General features: G+C 46.5%; 3 protein-coding genes across 6 annotated transcripts; 2 read left to right on the plus strand and 1 right to left on the minus strand.

The window, feature by feature from the left end:
* Window positions 1-617: 617 nt before the first annotated feature.
* LOC147248196 (odorant receptor 131-2-like) lies at window positions 618-1,451 on the plus strand. The gene has a single exon (XM_086179078.1). The coding sequence runs from the start codon at window positions 618-620 to the stop codon at window positions 1,449-1,451; it is 834 nt and encodes a 277-aa protein (XP_086035204.1).
* Window positions 1,452-11,354: 9,903 nt separating this feature from the next.
* Window positions 11,355-12,320, plus strand: LOC147248197 (odorant receptor 131-2-like). The gene is made up of 2 exons (XM_086179079.1): window positions 11,355-12,121; window positions 12,206-12,320. Exons 1-2 carry the CDS (start codon window positions 11,355-11,357, stop codon window positions 12,318-12,320), a joined length of 882 nt encoding a protein of 293 aa, XP_086035205.1.
* A 450-nt stretch (window positions 12,321-12,770) lies between these two features.
* Window positions 12,771-27,939, minus strand: LOC147248198 (alpha-1A adrenergic receptor-like). Of its 4 annotated transcripts, none has more exons than XR_015119472.1 (6): window positions 27,211-27,939; window positions 25,153-25,404; window positions 22,918-23,311; window positions 15,942-16,063; window positions 13,711-15,170; window positions 12,771-13,351 (listed from the first exon to the last, which is right to left on the minus strand). XR_015119472.1 is itself a non-coding variant. In XM_086226374.1 (6 exons), exons 1-6 carry the CDS (start codon window positions 27,535-27,537, stop codon window positions 13,827-13,829), a joined length of 1,374 nt encoding a protein of 457 aa, XP_086082500.1. In that variant the 5' UTR covers window positions 27,538-27,939; the 3' UTR covers window positions 12,771-13,826. The 4 variants fall into 4 exon arrangements, 3 of the variants coding, with proteins under 3 accessions (XP_086082500.1, XP_086082499.1, XP_086082501.1); XM_086226374.1 differs by having other exon boundaries at window positions 12,771-13,862; window positions 14,928-15,170; XM_086226373.1 differs by having other exon boundaries at window positions 12,771-15,170.
* Between the last annotated feature and the right edge of the window lie 54 nt (window positions 27,940-27,993).

Here is a 27,993-nt window from a genome sequence, read left to right on the forward strand (position 1 = left end):
CCCTCCTTCCCCTCGTCTGAATTTGGGTCTACTTCCCCGCACCTCAACCCCTTGACAGGTGTTATTTTTTTATTATTATTATTATTCTGTCTGATTTTCCACTTGTGGATGAAAACAGGAGTCTGACTAAATATAAAATGGCCACATGCAAGTTTCCGTGACGCAATGCTGTTTTCCTTCCTTCAATGGATGGCGTGACGTGGAAGGGATTGGCTGGTTTATTGGCTGGTAAAGTTCAGTCATGTGATGTGGGTATGAGGACGGAGCTCATATACATCATGTGGAGACAGAAGAGTCCAGCAGAGTCACTCTGCTCACATGGAGACAAGATAACTCTTTACAAAAAATTGTTTGGAATATTTGGGGCTTTGCATGTGAACGTAACTCTGAACATGACCTGCATTCTCTGTTCTAAGAATGCAACCTGGACGAGAACTGTTGTTCTTTTCTACTTCATAGTGAATTATTGTCTAAAATGTTTTTCAAAAATGTCCTTTGTGAATTTGTCTCAGAACAACGTGACTGTTCAACCACAGTTGCGGGGATTGTTGGAAATCATGCTTTTCTCTGCTCCAATTACGCTGTCATGCTGTGTGTTTCTCCTCATTAATGGGGTCATGTTATTCACCTTGAGGAGTAAACCAGTGTTTCGTGAAACTCCCCGTTACATTCTCCTGTATAATCTCCTTTTTGCAGACACTGCACAGCTGGCAATGAGCCAGTTAATGTACCTGCTGCATGCTTGTCGGATGAAGTTGTCGTATCCTGTATGTGGTGTTCTTACTCTGATTGCCAATCTGATAAATTACATCTCTCCTCTCACACTGGTGCTGATGTCCCTTGAGAGGTATGTAGCTGTGTGCTACCCACTGAGACACGCTACCATCATCAGCATCAGGAACACAGGGCTGGCTATCATCACTGCTTGGAGCTTTTCTTTGTTGAATGTTGTGATTCGAGTCATTTTGCTGTTACAATTTCCATTTCAGGACCTGCAGAGTTTGCAGATGAAACAGTCCTGTAGTTTACTTGCCATGATCCTTGTGCCAGCATCTGCTCACTTTGACAAGGCTTACACAGGTTTAGTGTTTGCATCAGCAGGTGTGGCTGTTATTTCCAGTTATATTGGTGTGATAGTAGCAGCCAGGTCGGCCTCCACAGACAAAGCTTCAGCCCATAAAGCTCGTAAAACACTTCTGCTGCATCTGATGCAGCTGAGCCTCAGTCTCTCCTCAACATTTTACTCCACTTTTTCTTTTGCCATCTCCAAAATCCTAGATCGAGTTACATTTTACCGCATGCAGAGTGTTCTTTATGTTGGTGTGTTCCTCCTCCCCAGATGTCTGAGTTCTCTCATCTATGGACTCAGAGATCAGACCATCAGACCTGTCCTCATCTACCATCTCTGCTGTGGGCTGAAACTCTCCAGCATCCAGCCAAAGCTACACTGAATTATTCTCCATTCACACTTCTTGTCATTACAGATACTGATGACGTGATAAGAATGGGTCAGAACTGCAACATGACTTTCTGGTTTTTGCATGATTTTTAATTGTTGGAACACAGAGACATGAATATTAAAAAATTATCAATAAATCTCTGTAAGAAACGACCAGGGGACACTACTCTTTACAGCTCAACCTGAGATATTTGAAGATTTGTGATTCTCTGATGTGAGACATGATACTGGAAATAAGAAAAGACTATGAATGAAAAGTTAAATATGTATTAAATTTTCAAAACTGTTGGTAACAAAAAATATTCATGGATTCAGGAAGGGAAATTCCTAGAGAGTGACGACGACTTTTAACCCAGTCTGATGTTGAATGAATTAATAAATCCCAATTGACCAGGTGTGATAGTGTCCCTCCTTGTCAGTGAGTTATTTCTCCTGTCAGCTGGAAACCTCCCTCACTCAGCCAAAGCTGCATGAAGTTGTTCAAGTATGCTTTACATTAAAGGGAAGTGTATTCACAATAAGATAAACTTCATTCTCCATGTGGGGAAATTTGCTCTGGACTGTCCATCCTGCAGTTTAAAATGAAATAAATAAGATAAAAATAAGTTGAATGACATCTCATTCAGTACTTTCATACACATACGTTGATAACATCCCACAACGGCATATCGGCCAACCGTCATAACCAATGTCCACCTTATACTTTGGTGTTCAGGAGCTTAATGGACAGAGTCAGAATGATTGTAGTGGTTCTGCCTGCACTCAGAAACCCGGAAATTAAATGCTGGGACATGAAGAATGTGGATTGGGTCAGGCAAATTTTTTTTTTGCACATCTGATAACAGACTGCTCATGTATGGTCTTGGTGGATAGGTGTTTCTTGTCCAACAATTTTCAGAGCACCAGATGTACCAGATGAGTTACGTGTCTCTTCAGCCGCACTGTCAGGTTAACGTACCAGGTTGTAATGCCATATCTTACAGCGCTTCTCAGTTTGGCCAGGCCAAATGATGATCTGTCACACAAAGCTGACTACAACAACAACATGCAATTCTTTTCAGCCCCGTATCCTGAGTCTTTGTTGCTGCTCAAGTATCATGTAAAGACTAGCAGCATTCACCTTCAAGTTAAATACATTATCAATGTAAATGGTAAATGGACTCTTTATAGAGTGCTTTTCTACCTTAGCAGTACTCAAAGCGCTTTACAGTGTCATCTCATTCACCCGTTCACACACACACTCACACATTGATGGTGGAGGCTACCATGCAAGGCACCAACCTACTCATCAGGAGCAATTATGGGTTCAGTATCTTGCTCAAGGACACTTTGACATGGTCACCGGGGTCAGGGATTGAACCAGTGACCCTTTGGTTGCTAGACTGCCACTCCACCCCTGAGCCATGCCGCCCAATGTGAACACAACTTTTTTTTCAGTGAGGATCCATTTCTTTAGAGTGTAGAAAGCAGCAGCACTGTGGTGCAGTGGTCATCACTGTGGCCTCACAGCAAGAAGGTTCCGGGTTGGAGCCCCGGCTGGAGCATGGGGTCTTTCTGGGTGAGTCTGCATGTTCTCCCTGTTCCTGCTGGGTTCTCTCCGGTACTCTGGCTTCCTCCCACAGTCCAAAGACATCAAGAGGGACCAGGTTAATCCAGACTCTAAATTGACCGTAGGTGTGGCTGGGAGAGCCAGTGGTTGTCTGTCTATATGTGTTGGCCCTGCCATGGACTGGTGACCTGTCCAGGGTGAACCCCCACCTCTCACCGGAAGGCTGCTGGGATAGGTTCCACCCCCCCCCCCCACACACACACACACACACACACAACCTCTAACAGGATAAGAGGTAGAAGATGGATGGATGGATGCTGAAGAAACCATGACTTAAATGACATCGTGAATTTGTTTTCCATTCAAAGAATACCCCATCAGGTATTGTCTGAGTCCTTTCTGATGGTGAGGTTCCCTACCTCCCCGGTCAGCAGGAGGCTCTCCCTCACTCCTGCCACACTGAAGCTTCTGACCCGCTCCACTTCGTCCCCATTGATGTTCAGGCCTGAGTGCAGCATGGTCCTTGTCCTCCAGAAGTCTATGATCATTTCTTTTGTCTTTTTGGTGCTGAGGTTGAGGTGCTTGTCTCTGCACCAAGCCACCATCTCTGCTGTCAGCTGAAACTCAACTATCAAAGTCTAAACTAACCTAAATTATCCCACAATAAGATGAAGTATCAGATAAATGTTCAGTATAAGATCACTTGCAACCATACAATATGCAAACAATTATATAGATAATCAGAATACTTTAACTTTTGTTGGGGTTTTGGGGGGGGGGGTTGTTACTCAACTCATTTAACTTAGACATTTAGAGTAAACTGAAATCTTATCATTTGTTCCCTGATGGAAGTGTGTTGCAAAGATTCCTTCTTAATTCTTTATTTTGTAAGTGGCCTCTAGCTTTGGTCAATGCTTAGGTTTATTTTTTCTTTAATTATTTTTTGTTTCAGAAAACACAACTTTCAAACCTGACAGGGTTTTAGAGTTTAGAGGGTTAAAGATACTGTCAGTTAACTGTCATATCCAAATGTTGAATTGTGCTTTTATTGAATATATTTTGGCCATCTTGCTTCATGTGCTGGTTTGGAAACCCTGCTGAGACCCAGAGAGACCCTGACAGGCCAGGAAACTGTTCCTGGGTACAGAGCGAGTCTCCAGAGAAAGCCTCCAGAGGGCCTACCTGGCCTTGGAAGGAGTGGGGGGCCCCTCTTCTGTTTGAAAGCCTCCAAGGAAGAGAGAAAAGCCATGGTGGTGGCTGAAGTGGAGGGCTGAGTAGGAATGCTATAAGATCAAATCAGTATCCCAGGGGCGGCAGGGTGGGTGGGCATCAGGGGAAGGGCTTATGGATAGGGCAATGTCATGGGCTGATCTGTGGAAGACACCCCGAGTCAGCCTCAGCTTCTTGATCAGAGCAACCTATGTAACATTGCCTTGTCCCCAAAGCCTTCACCAATGGTTTGGCACTGAAGAAAACTGACCCTTTGCAACACCACCAGTGCTAGTCCTCAGCATATCCTATCTGGTTGGAAGATGGCATTGTCACAAGGACCCTACAGGTGGTGGCACAATCTAGTGCTGAAGAAGCTGGCAGAGGTGGTGGAAACATGCAGGCGGGAGGCAAACAGCAGGCCTTTTGCCCCAGGCAAGCAGTCCATCCAGTTTTCTAGGGCTGTAAAGAGCATTAATTCACAACCCCCACAACAAGGAAAGAGCAAGACTCCTCTCACCCAGCCATGAGTCGCACATGAGTGCCAGCCTCAGGAGACAGCTCCAGTTCCCCCGGGAGATTGTGGAAACATCACTTTGGCCTGACTTTATGTTGTGGACAAGCAAGACGGTCCTGCTGGTGGAGCTCACTGCTCCGTGGGAGGTCTATATGCTGCCCATGATTTCCCATGAGGGCTGTCACATGCCCGGTGGAAGTTGGTTGCCATGGCTTTGTGGGCTCCTCCACCTTTCGGCTCCACCGTGACACAGGATGCATAGGAGAAGGGATGCAAGCTATGAAAGAACTGGCTGAAGAGACTGAAAAAGGAAGCTTATGGTTGTGGCTTAGAAGGAAGCACAGGAGTTGGGGGCCAAACAACACAAAAGGCATCAAGGGAGTCCCTGCCATTGCTTCACCACCAAGAGATGCACTGAGGTTAAAGGAGTGAAACATCAATGACTGGTGGTCCCCAGCTGATGACTCATTTAGGCCCAGTGAGATGTTTAGTGAGGCATCCCCAGGTGGGAGCCTCTTTGGAACACACCCGCACATGAAGGCACCGGTGAAGGACAATCTGGCAGCAATGCCCAGCAGGATGTCCATCAACCTGTATCTCAAACTGGATGTCCAGCTGGTCTGGTTACCTTCTCTTAGGCCAGGGGTCTCAAACTGGTCCAGTAGAGGGCCGTCTGGCTGCAGGTTTTCATTCCAACCCAGCAAAAGCAATAACTGATCCAACAAATGAGCTGTGTGAACACAGCTTAATTGATTTAAGTAGAATCAGGTGTTGCTTTTGGTGGGTTGGAATGAAAACCTGAAGCCAGACGGCCCTCTACTGGACCAGTTTGAGACCCCTGTCTTAGGCTGCTAGTCATATGATAGTGCTACAAACCAATAAAACAAAAATCTTAGTTATTGACTCTGTTTATTTTTGTTTTTAACTATTTGCAGTTTCACCAACTCCAGTCAAATCCATTAAATTACCAGATATCATGTTACAAATTTCGTTGCATATTTAGAAATCGATTACCACATTGTGTCAACTATCTGTTTTGTTTGTCTGGGGAAAAAAATGCAGAGTAAATTCGGCTGTAATACTTTCATTTCCACTGCTTATCATAAACTAATGTTGTGTCTGCTAAATCAGCAATCACAATTATTATGCTCTGAATTTTTCACAGCAAATAAAATATGCTTGGAGATATCATTCATATTCACAATATGCATGTGTTTTTTTATTCAAAGAAACAAACATTTGACAAATTATTGTTCTGTCAATCTCATACCAACTGCCGATTAGCCGTGACTCATAGGCTACTTTTGAATGTCTTTCCCTTTTAGGTTGCTTGGAAAAACCACATGGAGAAAGACAGCAACAGGACACGTCAACCCATTAACTTTTGTATGCACACTATTGAGATTTTTTTCTGTCTCTCCTCAATCCATCACAAAAATTCTAATATTTTCACTGATCCAACACATATTTACGACCAATTTCTTTGTGAAGAGGGGAGTTTTGCAGAGCTTTGGCAAGAATAGAGGCTCGCATCGAAATGATGGACTTTCGTTTAGTTCTCACAGGTACACAGAGAGGAATCCCTTTCAGTCTCATCAAGTTGTTGTCGTCGTCCTCCGCTTATCCAGTTCTTCCAGGTCATGGAGGCAGCAGCCTCAGCAAGGAAGCCCAGAATGTCCTCTCCCCAGCCACTTTCACCAGCTCTGCCAAGGGAATCCTTAGGCATTCCCAGGCCAGCTGAGAGATATAATCCCTCCAGCGTGTCCTTGGTCAGCCTCGAGGTGTCCTCCCGATTGGGCATGCCTGGAACACCTCCCGAGGGAGGCGTCCATGAGGCATCCTCTCCCAATGCTCGAACCACCTCAACTCCTCTCGACATAGAGGAGCAGTAGCTCTAGTCTGCGCACCTCATGAATGACTGAGCTTCTGCTTTTGTAAGGGGCCATCCACCCCATACTACTGGAAAACCCCCCACAGGTTGCACCTGGGATCACGGTCATAAGCCTTCTCCAGATCCACAAAACACATGTGGACTGGTTGGGCAAGCTCCCTGGCCCCCTCCAACACCCAAGCGAGGGTGAAGAGCTGATCCATTGTTCCACGGATAGGACGAAAACCATACTGATCCTCCTCAATCTGAGGTTCGACTATCGCCCTGACCCTCTTCTCCAGTACCCTGGCGTAGACCTTTCCAGGGAGGCTGAGGAGTGTGATCCCCTGATAGTTGGAACACACCCTCTGGTCCCCTTTCTTAAAGATGTGGACCATCACCCCAGTCTGCCACTCCAAAGGCACCACCCCCGATCTCCGCACAATGTTGCAGAGATCTGTCAACCAAGACAGCCCTACAACATCCAGAGCCTTAACATACCCAGGGTGGATATCATCCACCCCCGGAGCTCTGCCACTGTGGAGTTGCTTAACTGCCTCAGCAACTTCTGCCCCGGAGATTGGACGACACCCCCCCCCCCCCCAAGCACTCTCCAAACTCTGTCTCCTCTGTGGAATACTTGTTGGTGGGATTGAGGAGTTCCTAAACGAATACCTTCCACCACCCATTTATCTCCCCAGTTAACGTCAATGGCTTCCCGTAATACTGTACAGTGTGGGCAAGTTGCCGCCTTCACGGATGTTTTGCCTGAACCTTTCGGAGCCGACCGATAGTCATTCTCCATTGCCTCACCGAACTCCTCCCATGCCCAAGTTTTTGCCTTGGTGACTGCCATGGCTGCATACCACTTGGCCTGCTGGTACCGGTTGGCTGCCTCTGGAGACCCACAAACCAACCACCTCAAGCCTCCTCTTCAGCCTGACGGCTCCACTCACCTCTGGTGTCCATCAGCGGGTTCAGTGATTACCACCGCAACCAGCCCCAGTAGCCTTACAGCCACAGCTCACAACAGTGGCCTCGACAATGGCAACATGATGAGAACATGGTCCATTTGGACTCAATGTCCCCCACTGCCCTCGGGATGTGGTCAAAGCTCTGCCAGAGGTGGGATTTGAAGATCATTCTGTTTTTCTGCCAGGCATTCCCAGCAAATCCTCACTACTCGTTTGGGCCTGCCAGGTCTGTGCGGCTTCTTCCGCTGCCACTTGATCCAACTCACCACCAGATGGTGATCAGTTCACAGCTCAGCTCCTCTCTTCACCCAAGTGTCCAGAACATGCAGTCACAGGTCAGATGATACGACTATAAAATAGATCATAGACCTACAACCTAGGATGTCCTGGTGCTGCGTGCAACGGTAGGCATCCTGATGTTCGAACATGGTGTTAGTTAAGGACAAACTGCGACTTGCACAGAAGTCCAATAACTGCACACCACTCGGGTTCATGTCGAGCCTGCTGTTCCTCCCAATCACGCCCCTCCGGGTCACACTGTCATTGCCCACGTGAGCGTTGAAGTCCCCCAGTAGGACGATGGAGTCCCCAGTCAGGGCACCATTCAGCACCCTTCCCAAGGACTCCAAAAAGGGTGGGTACTCTGAACTAGTGTTCAGCACATAAGCACAGACAACAGTCAAAACCCATTCCCTGACCCAAAGGCGCAAGGAAGCAACACTTTTGTCCACCGGGGTAAACCCCAAAGTACAGGCAGAGAGTCTGGGGGCTATCAAAAAGCCCACCCGGGCCCTCCACCTCTCACCCGGAACAACTCCAGCGAAGGTGAGGGTCCAACCCCTCTCAAGGACATGTGTTCCGGACCCGGAGATATGTGTTGAGGTGAGGCCAACTATATCTAGCCGGTAACACTCAACCTCTTCCACCAGCTCCGCCCCCCCCCCCCCCCGAGAGGTAACTTTCATGTCCCAAAATCCAGCTTCCATGCCTGGGGATCAGACAGCCAAGGCCCCCACCTTGAACTGCCACCCAAACCACATAGCACCAGATCCTTCTGGTTCCTTCTAAGGGTGGTGGGTCCACAGGAGGATGAGTCCATGTTTCCCTTTCGGGCTAGGCCCAGCCAGACCCCATGAACTAAGGCCCAGCCACCAGGCGCTCGCCATCGAGCCCCTACCCCGGGCCTGGCTGAAGGGTGGGGCCCCGGTGCCCCTCCAGGCTGGGTACACAAACTCCTTACCTTCCATGATGGGTCTATTGAACCATTCTTTGTCTGGCCCTTTGCCTAGGACTGGTCTGCCTTGGGTGACCCTACCAGGGGCAAAATACCCCTGACAGCATAGCTCCTAGGTTCACTGGGGCACTCAAACTCCTCCACCATGATAAGGTGACGGTTCCAGGAGGATCAAGTCGATCAAAGAAAACTTCCGATTTAACCCTAGCTTTTATCAAAGCATCTAGTTGTTGCGTTTCAACATGACAACCTGCGATCAATCCCTGGCATCATCCATTCAATTGGTTAACACTTTTCTCCAGGCTCTCGAGACATTCCAGCCTCAACATCATCTGCACCCGCTGGCCCTCAGTTCATTTTCACAGACTCATCTGCACCCCAAACTTTTATCCCCATTACAAACAACACTTTAACTACGTTTAAGTCCAGGCTTAAGACCTTCCTCTATGACAGAGCCTTCAGTTAGGACTGGTTCAGGTAGCTCTGAACCATTGATAGCTATGTTGCTACAGGCTTAGACTGCTGGGGGACACATCAGGTTACATGGAGCCCTTCCCTCCTCTCCTCTCCTCTCCCCCTCTCTCCTCCTCTCCTCCCTGCACATTTTTGGAACTGTCACTACCACTACTTGTTGCACTTTGTAGTTTGGCCTTGGTGTCTCTCTGTGTTTCCACAGATCCGCCAGAGCTCCAACCGCCGCCTGCATCGCCCCCCCCCCCTCTTATTCCCTACTGTGACACCGGCCTGCGCTCCCCTTCCATGAACCAGTCTGCCATCCAGTCCCCCATCAAGCTGGCTTGCTCTCCCTGCCTCCCCTTCCAGAAGCTTCCTTCTTCAGCTGTTATTAACATTTCCGTGTTTCTCACATTCTGCATTGTAAACTGTTTTCTTGTCTGTAACAACATCTCCTGCACGTCTGTCCCTCCTGGGTGAGGGATCCCTCCTCTGTTGCTCACCCTGAGGTTTCTCAGATTTTTCCCTGTTAAAAGGGTTTTCTATGGAGTTTTCCTCAGTCAATGTGAGGGTCTAAGGGCAGAGGATGTTGTTATGATGCCATGTGAAGCCCTTTGAGACAAACTGTTTGTGAAAACGGGCTATACAAATAAAATTGTCTTGCCTTGCCTTACCTTGAAGTCTCTCATTGTTCTCTGGCCTCTGCAGTCCCTGCAACCTTTTATAGATGGGCCATGCACGCCATTACATGCCAATATTTCTCCTTGTATCAGAGTCAAGATCCTGCAAGAAAAGACATCAAACTGGTTTACTGAGATTATGCTAAATAAACTGAGCCCAGAAAAAAAAGACTAGCACACACAGCAGGAGTGACCAGACTGAGCACAAGGAGAGGCCAGCGGAGAGGATGTGTTGGTGAGCTAAAGGATAGAAGATATCAGCTGGAGGAAGCTGAGATTGAAATACACCCCCATGAATCGACAGCTAGAGTGACTGCATCGTGGAGAGCAGACTGAGGCCCAGAGACTATGTAGTGGAGCACCTCGTACAATCTTCGTAACTGAACTTTTGCTTAGCTTCATTTTTTAAGAGTTCAGTGATTTCAGTCATTTTTAATTAAAAAATAAATAATGGGTGCATTTTGAGGCAGCACGGTGGTGTAGTGGTTAGCACTGTAGCCTCAAGTAAGAAGGTACGAATCTCGGCTCAGGCATTGGGTTCTTTCTGGGTGAGTCTCCATGTTCTCCCTGTGCCTGTGTGGGTTCTCTCCGGTACTCTGGCTTCCTCCCACAGTCCAAAGACATCAAGAGGGACCAGGTTAATCCAGACTCTAAATTGACCGTAGGCGTGACTGTGAGTGTGAATGGTTGTCTATCTATATGTGTTGGCCCTGCGATGGACTGGCAACTTGTCCAGGGTGAACCCCGCCTCTCGCCCGTAGCCACTGGGATAGGCTCCAGCCCCCGCGACCCTTAACAGGAATAAGCAGAAGACAACGGATGGATGGATTTTGATTAAATATGCCAGTGCTTTTGTGGTTTGTTTTACCAAAGGGTATTCAGTTGTTGCTGTTAGTGTTTGAATAGTTTTGTGTTTGCTGATTACACGTGCTATTCAACAGAGTCCACAGACAATGTCATTTTCTCAGTATTTAATTGGAGGAATTGTTTGGATTACTACTTTAATGCATTACATTGAAGCAGCATATATATTTTAAGGTCTGGAATAATGTTGACGGAAACTAGAATAATGTTTTTTTTCTTGTTTCTTTCTTTCTGTAAACATTGCGAAGATTATTGGCTGATAAAGTAAAGTCACATGACCTGGCAGCTCCGACTGAGCTCATACATGTCATGTGAAGACAGATGAGTCCTGCAGAGCTGATCTGCTCTCAGGGAGACAAGACAACTGTTGGCAGGTGAAATGTATGTGGAATATTTGAGGACTTGCATGTGATGTAACTCTGAACATGACCTGCCTTCACTGTTTTCAGAATGCAACCTGGACAAAATGTGTTGTGCTTCTGGGCTTCAAGTTGATTTTTGGTCTTAAATGTTTTGTTGCAGTTACATGTTGATACTGATTTACGATGTCCTCCCTGGATCCCTCTCAGACCAACGTTACTGCTGGTCTGCAGTATCAGGGGTTACTGGAGAGAATGTTGTTTACTGCTCCAATTACACTGTCATGCTGTGTGTTTCTCCTCATTAATGGGGTCATGTTATTCACCTTGAGGAGTAAACCAGTGTTTCGTGAAACTCCCCGTTACATTCTCCTGTATAATCTCCTTTTTGGAGACACTGCACATCTGGCAATGAGCCAGTTAATGTACCTGCTGGCTGCTTGTCAGATGAAGTTGTCGTATCCTGTATGTGGTGTTCTTTTCATGATCGCCCTCCTCACAAATGATATCTCTCCTCTCACACTGGTGCTGATGTCCCTTGAGAGGTATGTAGCTGTGTGCTACCCACTGAGACACGCTACCATCATCAGCATCAGGAACACAGGGCTGGCTATCATCACTGCTTGGAGCTTTTCTTTGTTGAATGTTGTGATTCGAGTCATTTTACTGTTACAATTTCCATTTCAGGACCTGCAGAGTTTGCAGATGAAAGACACCTGTAGTACGGCACTCATGTTCCTTGTGCCAGCATCTGATCACTTTGACAAGGCTTACACAGGTTTAGTGTTTGCATCAGCAGGTGTGGCTGTTATTTCCAGTTATATTGGTGTGATAGTAGCAGCCAGGTCGGCCTCCACAGACAAAGCTTCAGCCCATAAAGGTCGTAAAACACTTCTGCTGCATTTGATGCAGCTGAGCCTCAGTCTCCTCTCCACGATGCATTCACCTGCTGTGTTATCAATCACAAGAACTCTGCAGAGATTAGCAGTTGTGCGCATCAAGAATGTGTTTTATGTTGGTATGTTCCTCCTCCCCAGATGTCTGAGTTCTCTCATCTATGGCCTCAGAGATCAAACCATCAGACCTGTCCTCATCTACCATCTCTGCTGTCGGCTGAAACTCAACCCTCAAAGCTTGAGACATTCGAAATGATTCCTTCATTTGCAGAAGTTCATGTGTGGGCTCTGACTATAGTAATTTCTCAGATTTATTTTTCATTAATTTTTTTTGTTTTTGTTTCAGAAAACATGCCTTTAAATCTGAACGGTGGGTTTTAGAGTTCAGTGGGGTTAAGATACTGTAGGGTAACTGTTGAATTGAAAAATTTCTTTGTGCCTTTATTTAATATGTTTTTGCCATCTGCTTCTTGAGCTATTCATGTGATCCTGGTATAAACCGATTAAAAACAATGTTAAATTTTGACTCAGTGTTTTTTAAACGGTCTGCAGTTTCACTGGCTGAGGCCAAATTCATCATTTTACCAGAGATGATATCACACGTGTATCATTTTACCTTTGAGAATGATGCTTCCTTGTCACACACTGGAGCCTAACTCATTCCTATTATAATTTAATGACTTTAAGGTGGAGCAGTGGTCCTCACTGTGGCCCCCACCAAGAAGGTTGTGGGTGGAGCCCCGGCTGCAGCACGGGGTCTTTCTGGGTGAGTCTCCATGTTCTCCCTGTTCCTGCTGGGTTCTCTCTGGTACTCCAGCTTCCTCCACAGTCCAAAGACATCAAGAGGGACCAGGTTCATCCAGACTCTAAATTGACCGTAGGCGTGGCTGGGAGAGCCAATGGTTGTCTGTCTCTATGTGTTGGCTCTGCCATGGACTGGTGACCCGTCCTTTTTTTTGCTTGTGTCTTGGAGGTTCTCAATAACAAATTTGTTGACTGAGGTTAGCATTGTTAGCCAGACATGAGCTAAAGGCCTTGTACTTGTTCACACATCATCTTTTATTACAATATAACATCAGAACACAAAACAAGTGTCAACATTCTTCATCGACACACTTCCTGCTCAGCTGCATCATTTTCTTCTTGCATCAATGACACAACTAAAAGAAAACAGGCTTTGATGATCAATTTGAAGTTACATCTCCAGCAGGAATGCCAGGAAATGTTCAGGTGTATCTGCAGGTACGTCTGGCCCCTCGTCTGCTGTCGAGTCTGTTCCTGCAATAACTGCAAATGCAACTTATTTATTCTACTAACGTTCCTACTTGTGGCATCCAAAAAACCCATTTTACACTCCTCTGCTTCTCATAGTCGATGACGCAGCTGGCAAAACAATCAGGAGCCTCGTGACTGTAAGTGTTTTGAAGATCTCATCCTGGTTGCAGACACTCTGACCAGGCTACCAGACTCTCCCATGATGCCACATCCTCACAGACACACCCGCCCGCAGGCCACGAAGCCTTTTATTTAACCTGTGTTTCCCCAAAGTGACAAATAACATAGTGTCCAATGTGCAACTCATTCTGTCATCAGCGTGCACACGGGGAGTGCGAAGAGCGCTGGTTTCATGACACTTACTCACATACCAGCGGAGGTGACTGACTGGTGTCTGATGTCATTCTGAAGCAGGAGCTGCGCACGAGTAAACTCTCCACCCCGATTTTCTCTCCTCTTCACACTCCTCGCTCCTGGAGCTTGTTCGTCAAAGTGAAAGTGGGATGTCTGCATCTGTCACTTGCTAACAAAAAGTTGAGAGATTTTCACAGTTTTTAACGACAAAAATACACACAGATGTGAATGCAAGTAGTAAACAAAACTAATATTTACATCTCAAGATGATTTAATTGTTTATTTGATAATTTGTTTCAATTTGATTGCCTTGTGGCTGTTTAATTACGTTTGATGTCAAGATGAATCTAGGCGTTTTAATTAGTTACCAATTTTTTTATTTTACACACTTGTTGCTCCAATTCTTTGATTCTTCTTCAATTATTTTTGACTTATTTTGTTGTGTTCTATTCATTTTCATATCCAGTTGACTTGCTTGAAATAAAAACCTCTTGTCTTGATCTAATTATGCTTCTTTTTTTTCCTTTTTTTGCAGAACATATTTCAGGGACAACACCATTCAGAAGTGAATGTTTACCAAAAAAATATGGTTCACAATTAACCCTTGAGATCATTTTCCTTTGTATTCCTGGTGAATTTTACTTTAATTATTTTAATTTAAGACAGACATTAAAGAATTATTTTGATTAACACAAATGTTCTAACTTATTTCATGAGTATTTTAATTATTTTTGAATAAAAGATTTTGGTAATTTACAATTCCTAATTTCAGTTTTTGTAAAGTTTTTTTTTTTTTGGTTTTATAAAAAAATACGAGTATATTTTGTGCAGCGTTGCTCCAAGCTTCCCTGAAACAGCGGCTTTCAAACACCCATTCACAAACTTTCATGTTTCTCTTCAGCCGCTTATGTGAGTCAGGCAGAGGAGGCGGGAACCATCCCGCCTGTGTGGTGATGGAGCCACAGTGACATCATAACCACGTGATGGATGCTGACATCACACCTGTCAGGGGTGATTGTGTATCTGTGCATGTGTTTAACATCCAAACCACCCCGCAGCTGAGGGTGACACCACCTGACGCAGCAGGTGTGTCAGTAACTACCCAAAGTTAGATTTCCTGTCACAGCTCAGATGAAGGCGTTCGCCCCCTGTTTACACTCTGACCATTCATCCTCGCACTTTGCCTCGAACCCGCCCCCTTTGCCATTCCAGCATCCTTCGCAAGTGGTGATACCGGGTTGAGCCTTCCTCGTCCTGAAGATACGGGCAGGAGATGGCGGCTGGTGTCAGTGGTCCAGGGCGGGGTGCGGAGTCTGGAGGTGACACAGCGGGGGCTGGGGCTGATGGAGGACAACGTCTGCTGACTACCATTCAAGATGGACGAGTTGTTGGAGCCCTGATGGCAGCGGTAGTTGTAGTACGCCTGCCAGCCCTGGCGCCGCCTCTTCCAACGACAGCGAAGGATCCGGATGAATGCCTGAGGACGACAGGAAGACAAATGCTTGTCTGCAGCAACATGAACTGGTGACACAGACTAATGACAGACGTGTCCATCAACAGTATCAACGGACCACTGTAACAGAGTCCTGTCCGGTCTCCCAGTGAAATCCTGGACAGGCTCCAGCATGTGCAGAACTCAGCTGCCAGGGTACTCACTCACACTGGGCCCTGGCAGCCCATCACCCCCACCCTCATCCATCTCCACTGACTCCCCGGATCTCCAACCATCTCCTTCTCACCAACACACTCCATCTCGGAACCTGCGGTCCTCAGACATGGGCCTGCTGTCCATCCCCGCACCAGACTGAAGCGCTTTGGGGACAGCGCCTTCAGTGTGGCCACACCAACCCTCTGGAACTCCCTCCCGATATCCGCAATGCCCCGACCCTGGACACTTTCAAATCATCCTTCCAGACCCACCTCTCACATGGCCTTTCCCCATCGGTCTTATTTTCCTTTCCCCTTGTGTGTTAGTCCTCACCCCTCCTTCCCCTACCTGCTTCCCTACCTGGGTACTCTGAAAGGCGCTATATAAATATGTTAATTTTAATTAGTTTTAATGGTACCAGTAGTTCAAGAACCAGTACTATCAACACTATTGGTAGTACCTTTACCAGTAGTATCATTAGTAGCGGTGGTTCCAGTGCAACCAGTATTTGGCCTTGAATGGAGGCGTGGCCCTCCACCGTAACAACGGTGCTGTAACTGATCCTGAGTGCTGCAGGCGTCTGAGCCAAATGTGTGTTACCTGTTTGAACTCACGGCTGTAGCAGGGGTAGATGATGGGGTTCAGGCAGCTGTTGAAGTATCCCAGCCAGAAAATGACTTTAAAGAAGGTTTCAGGAGGACGCAGGCTGCTGTTGAACGAGCCTGAGGACACAAACAGATCAGTGATAAGATGTGAAGCTGTTGTAGTTCTCACACATCACCACCTGGGGGCGGCACCAACCATGACACCAGAGGAGCATCCATCTGAAGGAGGCCAAGTCAAGAACCCTCTTACCTGCTCACACACGTCTGCTGTATTTTATGCGCTGCTGAAAGCAAATAATAATAATAATAATAATAATAATAATAATAATAACAATAATAATAATAGGCAGCATCTCTCACAGACTATTCAATCAATTACAAAAAAAGTACTAGAACTGTTCTAAGTCTACCATGACTGAAAAAACCTGACTCACAAAACACGTATCCCCTTCAGAGCATTTAGAGTGGCACCATGATTATTTATTCAACCTCCAGATTTTCTGCTCTACGTTTTTTAACTCCTTTGTTCCTGTCTCTCAGCAGCAACTCCCAGATCCTGTCCTACAAGACAACGTCAGCCGGTAAACTTCATCACACCTTTCCAGAGAAACTTCCCAATATCCCATCAGATTCAGAGCAGAAATCTGTTTTGTCCTGTTGGTACTCAAACAAAGAGGGATTTCTGCTCATTTCAGATTAAATGTTCATTTAGCAGAATGCGTTCACGGCAGTTACAGGTGAACCCCGAGGGTGAGACGTCTTCACTTGAGCTCAGTATTCCACTGTTCAACCAGTTTTTGCCCTGATTCTGAGAATGAAAACATTCGGACAACCCTGTTTCCATGGATGACGCTTTGGGCGACGACGCTTTGTGTGCTGCCGTGATTTATCGTCAAACCTTCCAGACAAAAGACGACTGAAAACAATTAGACAAAATCAGGCTTTCATATAGGTTCTGGTTTTTGATGATTCCCTGAACTTTCATCCTCTCCGTCTCCCATCGCTCTCAACTGATCCCTCCTTGCATCCTCCCTTATATCCTTGTCTCCTCGCTCCTCCTCTGCTCTCTCCTTGCCTCCTGTCCTCTGTCCTCATCTCCGTGTGTCATCGCTGTCCGAGGACCTCCAACAACCAGGTGATCTGTAGGATGTTGGAGGATTTGGAGGATCTCGGGGGATTTTGGGGATCAGGATCTGATGTTCCCTGGATAACAGATTAGCTGAGATGGGGATTGTTTCTCCCTGAACATGGACTTGTAAGGCCATCCTGCGCCTCGGGCTGCTGTCTCTGACTATATATGACCTCAGACCTGAGACCGGTCAACCTCCGCAGTAAACCGTATGACACCTGCCCATGATGCATCGCTGACCAGCAAAAACCTCTGCTCTCCTAGTTTGGTGATTCTTCCTCAAAACTAAAAGAGGAGTCTTTTTTTATTATTATCAAGCTAATTGTGTTCTCTGCGTCGAGGCCTCGTAGGAGCTGATGGATCTGACGTGACTCAGACGCAAGAACAATCTTCCTTTTTGTTTTTTTTATTTTATTTTACATGTTCTCCCTGTTCTCGCTCCTGCTTCCTCCTACACCAGAGAAGCATGCAGCTGGAGACTGACGTGCTTTTCTCCACATATCGGCCCTGTGATGGACGCCTGCTGCTTGATCAGGCCTGACAAGGCAGACGCACTATTTTTATTCTTTTCTTTTTTTTGGAAACATTTTAGAAAACAAAAGATTTTTGAAAACTGTCGACGTGTCAAAGTCATTCAGTCGCATCACCGTCGAACAGCTTCAAACGTGGTGGTGGACTTCACAAATCCAGTAATAAGAGTAAGACTGGGTGTCAGTGTTCAGGGGAGGTTGAGCCTAAACAAATACTTAAACCTAAACTCACTAAATCATTTATCTTTGGTTCATTCACTTGAAGTTCTGCTTTCTTCCTCTGCAGCTTCAGGTCGGGACATAAAAGCAGTCCCTCCGGCTGGCAGCCGCAGACAATGAAACGTCTCATTTCAACGGCGGCTGTTTGTCGTCAGCGCTGCTTCACTGATTCTGCAGTGCAGATCATGACTCAGCATATAGAAAACACTGCATCGCTGAGATGCTCAGCTGGTAATGGCACTGCGGAGGTCATCTCAAAGCCGCCGCTGCAGAGTTCATTACAGCCTGGATATGAATAAACATCCCGGTGATCGACCTGCTCTCAGGCTTCTACGAACATCTGGTGAAGGGACATAAACCTGCAGCTTCTCTTCAGCAGCCACCTTGTATTTGCACCGACTGATGTGGAGGAAGTGACGGGCAGCATCACCACCTCCCACCTCTAACGTGTTGGAGTAGAAATAAACATTCATGGCCCCGACATCTTATCCTCTGACCACAGTTCTACTTTCCTGGGCTCCAAAGGATCTTTTTAAACCAGGTGAATCTCTCATTTATGAGCCCTGAAGTCCCCTTAAGCCTGAAGGATTTCACCAAAGACTTGAGTTCACAGTGTGATTACGGTCGTAGGTGTGGGGTTTTCAAAGAACTTCACACCTTCAGGAATTATTAGGAAATGGGGAAGGTGTGGATCTGGTTCTGTCCAGAACTTTTTGGCTCTGGCTATTTTTGGAGCATGAACGCAAACGTGACCTGGTTCTCACATCACATCTGGTTTTATCCATAACAGCAGAAGATGGTGAAAAATCTGGGTTAACTTGGATTAAGAGGAACACACAGGGATTGGATTTCTTCTTCTACTCTTTTCAGCAGGTTTGACACAGGAGAAGCTCGGCTGCTTTACGAGGGGAAAGAAGTCCCTTTTTCTAAAAGTGGGAAAGTAAGAACTGACCACAGATCAGACAAATGTGGTATCACCAGTCTAACCCCTGTCATTAAGGTTTTAGTTCAGCTCAGACACTGGATACAGTTTAGTTCCTGTTTAGCTGTCAAATTTACTCCGAGATTTCACGTCAAGTTCAATTCCTGAATTTAGAGGTCAAGGATCTTTTCAGCAGCCAAGAGTCTCCTCACTAGGAGCCTCTTAGAGGCTGAGATTGAACTGGCTGAGAGGCTGATGGGTGTGAGGAGGCCCAGGTGTGTTGGCCTCGTGTCCTCCATCACATCAAAACGTGCCGTGTGCTCACACAACTGGCCGAGGAGGCCACTGAAAGGGAAGCGCCTCTCACATGTGAGCGGTTCGTCGCAGGTGAATGTTTGTGGGGCTTCCCAAAGCAGGCGCCCCTCCACAGAACCTGAGCAGGTGCTCGCCGTGTAAAGATGGAAGATTTCTGTAGTTTGTCGGCACCTGTTTTTGTCAGTACACCCGACTCTGGGTGTCTTGGCGCTGTGCAGATCTGAGTTTGCTCACTGGCTTCCAAACAGACAGCTTAGAATTTACAAACGTCAATAATCTCCCGTCAAACTGGACAAATCTGAGCAAACTCAGCTTTAATCTGCAACATCAGATGGCAGGAATGTCTGGTGCTGCTCCACCATCCATGTTGTGGGAAATCTATCAGAGAAAATGCAGGAATAACAAGTGCATTTCACTTCCTGCTGCTGGTTTCGGCTGCTCTCTGGCACTGCAGTCATTCCTGAAGTTTTTTGCAACTGTGATTAAAATCTGAATATATGTCAATCTTGGGACCCTAGGGATTAAGTTGGAAATAGCACATTGTTGTGTTGTGAATACAACAGAGCTCAACTGGGTTTTTCCCAACAAAGATGTGTTTCTGTAAGATTATATGGAAGCGTGTACACGGTGTACATCTGCGTATCACACTGAGGGCTCCAGCAGCCCCCGCTAGTTTCTCAGCATGTGTTACTGTTTTTTCAAGCTTCTGGCAGACGCCTCAGTGATATTATCTGATGTTTAAATGTTCGGCGGAGGCTTGGAGTGTCTGTCTGATGTTTTAATGGCCAATGTTCAGATTTAAGACCCTGCAACAGAACAGATGTGATAAATCATAGTAAAATACTGTCAAACTATTTCAAGTGTGAATAATTTTTTTTTTTTTTTTATAAAAGCAATTTGCCTCTGCCTGTTCCATCACCTTTTTGGAGATAGGAGGTCTTTTACGTTTATGTGTGGTTGTATTACTGTATGTGTGATGATGACGGAGCGACTGATAGAGATGAGAACAGATGGACCTACTAGTGGACCTACTGATGGTCCTACTAGTGGACCTACTGATGGTCCTACTGATGGACCTTCTAGTTGACCTACTAACTGATGGACCTACTAACTGGTGGACCCACTAGTGGACCTACTGATGGTCCTACTGATGGACCTACTGATGGTCCTACTGATGGACCTACTGATGGACCTACTAACTGGTGGACCCACTAGTGGACCTACTGATGGACCTACTAACTGGTGAACCTACTGATGGACCTACTAACTGGTGGACCTGCTGATGGTCCTACTAGTGGACCTACTGATGGACCTACTAACTGGTGGACCTACTAGTGGACCTACTGATGGACCTGCTAATGGACCTGCTGATGGACCTACTAACTGGTGGACCTACTGATGGACTTACTAACTGGTGGACCTACTAGTGGACCTACTGATGGACCTACTAACTGGTGGACCTACTGATGGACCTACTAACTGGTGGACCTACTAACTGGTGGACCTACTAACTGGTGGACCTACTGATGGACTTACTAACTGGTGGACCTACTAGTGGACCTACTAGTGGACCTACTGATGGACCTACTGATGGACCTACTAACTGGTGGACCTACTAACTGGTGGACCTACTGATGGTCCTACTGATGGACTTACTAACTGGTGGACCTACTAGTGGAACTTCTGATGGACCTACTAACTGATGGACCTACTAACTGGTGGACCTACTAACTGGTGGACCTACTGATGGACTTACTAACTGGTGGACCTACTAGTGGACCTACTAGTGGACCTACTGATGGACCTACTGATGGACCTACTAACTGGTGGACCTACTAACTGGTGGACCTACTGATGGTCCTACTGATGGACTTACTAACTGGTGGACCTACTAGTGGAACTTCTGATGGACCTACTAACTGGTGGACCTACTAGTGGACCTACTGATGGACCTACTAACTGGTGGACCTACTGGTGGACCTACTGATGGACCTACTAACTGATGGACCTACTGATGGACCTACTAACTGGTGGACCTACTAACTGGTGGACCTACTAACTGGTGGACCTACTGATGGACTTACTAACTGGTGGACCTACTAGTGGACCTACTAGTGGACCTACTGATGGACCTACTGATGGACCTACTAACTGGTGGACCTACTAACTGGTGGACCTACTGATGGTCCTACTGATGGACTTACTAACTGGTGGACCTACTAGTGGAACTTCTGATGGACCTACTAACTGGTGGACCTACTAGTGGACCTACTGATGGACCTACTAACTGGTGGACCTACTGGTGGACCTACTGATGGACCTGCTAACTGGTGGACCTACTAGTGGACCTACTGATGGACCTACTAACTGGTGGACCTACTGGTGGACCTACTGATGGACCTACTGATGGTCCTACTGATGGACCTTCTAGTGGACCTACTAACTGATGGACCTACTAACTGGTGGACCCACTAGTGGACCTACTGATGGTCCTACTGATGGACCTACTGATGGTCCTACTGATGGACCTACTGATGGACCTACTAACTGGTGGACCCACTAGTGGACCTACTGATGGACCTACTAACTGGTGAACCTACTGATGGACCTACTAACTGGTGGACCTGCTGATGGTCCTACTAGTGGACCTACTGATGGACCTACTAACTGGTGGACCTACTAGTGGACCTACTGATGGACCTGCTAATGGACCTGCTGATGGACCTACTAACTGGTGGACCTACTGATGGACTTACTAACTGGTGGACCTACTGGTGGACCTACTGATGGACCTACTAACTGGTGGACCTACTGATGGACCTACTAACTGGTGGACCTACTAACTGGTGGACCTACTAACTGGTGGACCTACTGATGGACTTACTAACTGGTGGACCTACTAGTGGACCTACTAGTGGACCTACTGATGGACCTACTGATGGACCTACTAACTGGTGGACCTACTAACTGGTGGACCTACTGATGGTCCTACTGATGGACTTACTAACTGGTGGACCTACTAGTGGAACTTCTGATGGACCTACTAACTGATGGACCTACTAACTGGTGGACCTACTAACTGGTGGACCTACTGATGGACTTACTAACTGGTGGACCTACTAGTGGACCTACTAGTGGACCTACTGATGGACCTACTGATGGACCTACTAACTGGTGGACCTACTAACTGGTGGACCTACTGATGGTCCTACTGATGGACTTACTAACTGGTGGACCTACTAGTGGAACTTCTGATGGACCTACTAACTGGTGGACCTACTAGTGGACCTACTGATGGACCTACTAACTGGTGGACCTACTGGTGGACCTACTGATGGACCTACTAACTGATGGACCTACTGATGGACCTACTAACTGGTGGACCTACTAACTGGTGGACCTACTAACTGGTGGACCTACTGATGGACTTACTAACTGGTGGACCTACTAGTGGACCTACTAGTGGACCTACTGATGGACCTACTGATGGACCTACTAACTGGTGGACCTACTAACTGGTGGACCTACTGATGGTCCTACTGATGGACTTACTAACTGGTGGACCTACTAGTGGAACTTCTGATGGACCTACTAACTGGTGGACCTACTAGTGGACCTACTGATGGACCTACTAACTGGTGGACCTACTGGTGGACCTACTGATGGACCTGCTAACTGGTGGACCTACTAGTGGACCTACTGATGGACCTACTAACTGGTGGACCTACTGGTGGACCTACTGATGGACCTACTAACTGGTGGACCTACTGATGGTCCTACTAGTGGACCTACTGATGGTCCTACTGGTGGACCTACTGATGGACCTACTAACTGGTGGACCCATTAGTGGACCTACTGATAGGCAGAGCCAGGAAGAATGGCAGCCAGCAGAGGATGAACATGCCCACCACCACGCCCAGCGTCTTGGCAGCTTTCTTCTCGCGGGAGAACTTCAGCAGTTTAACAGTCAGCGTGCTGCGTGCAGCTGAGGTTCCACCCCCTCCAGCCTTGGGGGCAGGGCATAGATCCTGGATCTGCTGGTTCCTGCAGTGGATCCTCAGCGTGAGCTCATTGGAGTCCTCCTGACGCTCCTTCATCATGCCAGCCTCCAGGTTCTTGGTGGTGCGCTTGGCCACGATGTAGACGCGGCAATACATGGCCAAGATGACGGCAAGTGGAATGTAAAAGGAGCCGAGCGAAGAGAAGAGGGCGTAGAAAGGCTCCTCAGTGATGAGACACTCTGTGTCGTCCTGCAGGAGGGGCGAGAAGGCGGAGGTCAGCGGGGTCCCTGTCCACACAGGACGCAGCAGGGGGACCCTCTATCACACGTCGGAGCGATTCAGCGATGTTTCAATAAACTGACGATATTCACCTCTAACAACTGTTTCAGTAATTAAAAGTTATATCTGCACACATATTATTTATGGCAGGTAAAGTAATTCTCAGTTAATATTCTACTGAAGTTGCTACAGACATGAAATTTTCACCAGATGTCAGTAACAACTCGTGCAACCCACACAAGCAAAGAAACCAAACCTTGGATGTCCATAAATTAAGTTATGTGGAATGAAATGGAATGACAGGGGAAAGTACTGAACACTACTGCTTAAAATGTATTTAATACTTTGTACAAAAGCCTTTGTTGGTAACGGCAGCTTCAAAACGCCTCCTGTATGGCATTCCTCAGGTGGGATTTTGGTCTCCACACAAACAGTCTTCTAATCTTGAAGGTTCCGTGGGCCTCTTCTAGGAACTCTCATCTTTAGTTTTTCCATAGATTTTCTGTTGGATTCAAATCAGGTGATTGACTTCCTAGCAGCTTTATTTGCTTTCTCTGAAACCAAGGGACAGTTTCCTGAAACATCCACCCTGGTTTCATCTTCATCATCCTGGTGGGTGGCAGCAGATTTTTATTCATTCAATTATATGAAAGAACAGCCACCACCGTGAGTTCCCACCTCCACACTCCACTGTTGGTATGGTGTTTTTGGGTTGATGTCCACCTCCAAACATGGTGTGTGTTATGGCACCTCATAAGTTCAGTCTTGGTCTCATGTGACCAGACTGTATCCTCCCAGTATTTCACAGGCTTGTCTAAATGTTGTGCAGCAAACTTTAAACCAGCACTATTTTCGTCAGCGACAGAGTCTTGGTGTCAAGCGCTCAGAAAGGCCAGGCTGTTGAGTGCGTCACTTCTTGCTTTCTTTGAAACACTCTGCTAATTCCAGGTCATTCTGAAGCTCACCACTAGTGGCCCTGGACAACTGTTCTGATAATTCTGTAACTCCTCTTGACAGAAATCTTGCTAGGAGCGCCTGGTGGTGGCCGGTTTATGGTGGAATGATGTTTCCACTTCTGGATTCCGGCCCCAGCAGTGCCCACTGGAACACTGAGAGGCTCAGAAACCCTTCTGTAACCAACGCCATCAGTAGGTTTGTAACAATGAGGATGTGAAGGGCTTGAGCGCTCTTTCTTTTTTTTTAACACATCATGAAGAGTTCTTGCGTGGTGCCTCGGCAATGAGACACTGTTTTAATAGGCCATCAGTTGGAACTGCACCAGCTGATATGAATGTGCACTGACGAGGTGCAGGCTCGCTCATGACTGATAGGTTTCAGCTGCTGTCTTGGCTTCCTGTGCCTTTGTGCACCTCCATTTCTTCATGTCTGCAATACTTTTTCCCTGTCTCATTCCATTTTTTGTACACATAACTTAATTTATGGACACCTAAGGTTTGATCTCTTTGCATGTGTGGGTTGTTACTGACATCTGCTGAAAATTTCATGTCAATAGCAACTTTTGAAAAATAATTACTGAGAAAAACGGTGAGGTGTTCAATACTTATTTTACCTGCAGCGTTTCTGTTATGGAAGAAATGTAAAGCTGGATGTTTATTTTAGTTTTCAAATATATTCAACTCTAAGCCTTTCTGACGGCATCTGTAGGAACTCTTTCACTGTGTTTTATTTTGTTGGGGTTAAATTTAACCATTTAGTTGTTTATTCATTTAAGAACTTTGACACTGTTGATAAATCTCTGTATGATAACCTGAGTTTACAGTTGTGTTTGTGGTGCATGACATTAAAAGTACCTGTGAGGGTGGCTGCTTCCAGCCCAGCAGCGGGCCGATGGAAATGACAATGGCGAGGATCCAGACGCCCAGCATGGCGAGCAGCGCACGCTTCTCCGTGACGATCATCGGGTACTGCAGCGGGTAGCGAACGCCGATATAGCGGTCGATGGAAATGACACACAGTGACATGATGGACGCCGTGCAGCACAGGACGTCTACGGCAGCCCAGATGTCACAGAAGATCCGACCAAAGACCCAGTAATCCAGAACCTGCAGCAAAGGAGAGCTTCGTCAGGGAGCCTCTGAATCCCGTCCTCCTCCTGGCTCACACTCACGTGAGCATGGATCCTTTCCTGCTATGTTTTGTTCTTTCACATAAAATATGAAAGTAAATACCACAATAATGAATTCTCAAGTGTTTACCCATCTGAAAAGTGGTGGTTGATGGCAGGTGGTTAACCTGTAATACTAACTTCCTGCAAAAATACTCTATGGCCGCACGAGCTTCCTGTTGGACTACAAACACACTTCATCCCTGCACTAGCTTCCTGTTGTACTACAAAAATAAATACTTCATTCCTGCACTAGCTTCCTGTTGGACTACAAACACACTTCATCCCTGCCCTAACTTCCTGTTGTACTACAAAAATAAATACTTCATCCCTGCCCTAACTTCCTGTTGTACTACAAAAATAAATACTTCATCCCTGCCCTAACTTCCTGTTGTACTACAAAAATAAACACTTCATCCCTGCACTAGCTTCCTGTTGTACTACAAACACACTTCATCCCTGCACTAGCTTCCTGTTGTACTACAAAAATAAATACTTCATCCCTGCCCTAACTTCCTGTTGTACTACAAAAATAAATACTTCATCCCTGCCCTAACTTCCTGTTGTACTACAAAAATAAATACTTCATCCCTGCACTAGCTTCCTGTTGTACTACAAACACACTTCATCCCTGCCCTAACTTCCTGTTGTACGACAAAAATAAATACTTCATCCCTGCCCTAACTTCCTGTTGTACTACAAAAATAAACACTTCATCCCTGCACTAGCTTCCTGTTGTACTACAAAAATAAATACTTCATCCCTGCACTAGCTTCCTGTTGTACTACAAAAATAAATACTTCATCCCTGCACTAGCTTCCTGTTGGACTACAAAATGGCACTCTATAACTCTCTTTTTGTCCATCTTTTTGTCCATCAGACATTTTAAATGTTCAGTTTACCAGCAGCCCCTCCTCACGTTCAACCCCCCCCCCCCCCCCTTGTGTGTCCAACAACTCTGCTGTCAGGAGGCAGAGAGGCTGGATGTCCTTGTGCAGATCAACCAGTTTGTGTGCTCAGTTTAAACGTGTACATCCTGGCTGAGTGTTGACGGTTCGTGTGGTGAATGTGCTGACGTGGTCGCTGTGCTCTGATACGTGAGAAGCTGGAATTCTCGCCTTTTGCATTTTTCCTTGACAAACGACTTCAACGATTAATTGATTGTCAAACTTGCTGATGATTTCCATGCGTCCACTTCCTTTATATGGTCACATGTGGTCTGTAGGCCCTCACCCGCCCCTGGTCTGGGTCGAAATGAAGTTCTTGTTGTTATGGTGTTAAAAATGATTTAATATGACAAATATATAATCTATTTATGTAATATACTTTCATGAATAACAGCGTCTTCTACCCATTAAATCACTTTCTACATGGCTTCTTGTAACTTGTGAAGAAAGGGGTTGTTTTAGTAAGAAATTTACATAATAAGTTGACTTGTAGTATTTGGTTGGTAGAATGTGTGTGTGTATGTATATATATATATATATATATATATATATATATATATATATGTATATATTTATATATATATGTATATATTTATATATTTATATATATGTGTGTATATATATATATACATATAATCTACAACACAACTGTCCCTGGTCTCCCCCACTTCTTTCCTCAACTCCTCTGCTCCTTCTTCCTTCTTTCATTCTCATTCATTCTCAGACACGTCATTTTATTCACTGGTCTGAAAACCGAAACTCCGCGTGAAACCGGGTCCTGACGTCGGTCCACTAACCTCCAGCGTGGCGGACACCGGCAGCACGGTGGTGCCCAGCAGCAGGTCCGCGATGGCCAGGTTGATGATGAAGTAGTTGGTCGGGATCCGCAGGTGTCGGTTACAAACCACCGACAGGATGACCAGGATGTTGCCCACGATGGCGAACATGATGAAGAAGGCCAACACCATGCCCACCGGCACCGCCCGGCCCAGGTCCAGCGGGGCGGTGCCGTGGTGGCCGTGGGGCTGGGAGCCGTCGCTCCGGTTGGAGAAGTTGGAGACCGGCAGCGACGGCAGCGCACCGTCGGACAAGTCGGCAGAGGACCCGTTAGTCCACAGACTCATGGCGGGACGGAGTTCCTCTCCCGGGGTGTTCTCGTGAAACCAGACGGTCAACCGAACTCTTTCCGTTTTAAGCAAACTACTGCGTGTCTTTAAAACTGCGCCAGTCACAGAGGCGTTTATGGATCTATAATATTATATTTAATCACTTTTTGCTCTTCCATAAAAGAAAGTGACGGCTCTTGACCGTTAGGAGCGCTCGTGTCGGACTGTTGCGCGTTGGGGAGCGCGTGCACGGACCAGCAGCAGGTGTTCGGGTTCGGTTCGGCGTCTGCGGACCGTCGTGGAGCCTCCTGCCGCCTGTAGCGCCTCCACCCCGGGTTAAACTGCTGCCTCGGTAGCGGGTAACTGACGTCCGCGTCCTTTTATGGTCCAAGTGTTAAATGTGGGAAAGTTCCGAGTCAAAACGAGTGAAAAAACGAGGCGAAGAGCCGCATCCCCGAGTGATGGAGTCTCTCT

This window comes from Aulostomus chinensis, chromosome 15, assembly GCF_037954235.1.
Source record: "Aulostomus chinensis isolate RoL2024-O1b breed Wild chromosome 15, RoL_Achi_v1.0, whole genome shotgun sequence".
Lineage (NCBI taxonomy): Eukaryota > Metazoa > Chordata > Actinopteri > Syngnathiformes > Aulostomidae > Aulostomus > Aulostomus chinensis.

Excerpts from the sequence above, each read along its gene's own strand:
- LOC147248197 (XM_086179079.1), top strand. The coding sequence starts at position 11,355 with ATGTCCTCCCTGGATCCCTCTCAGACCAACGTTACTGCTGGTCTGCAG. Across the intron at positions 12,122-12,205 it reads ACGATGCATTCACCTGCTGT|ATGTCTGAGTTCTCTCATCT; the intron begins GTTATCAATCAC and ends CCTCCTCCCCAG.
- LOC147248196 (XM_086179078.1), top strand. The coding sequence starts at position 618 with ATGTTATTCACCTTGAGGAGTAAACCAGTGTTTCGTGAAACTCCCCGT.
- LOC147248198 (XM_086226373.1), bottom strand. The coding sequence starts at position 27,537 with ATGAGTCTGTGGACTAACGGGTCCTCTGCCGACTTGTCCGACGGTGCG. Across the intron at positions 25,405-27,210 it reads CGGTGTCCGCCACGCTGGAG|GTTCTGGATTACTGGGTCTT; the intron begins GTTAGTGGACCG and ends CCTTTGCTGCAG. Across the intron at positions 23,312-25,152 it reads GGAAGCAGCCACCCTCACAG|GACGACACAGAGTGTCTCAT; the intron begins GTACTTTTAATG and ends CCCCTCCTGCAG.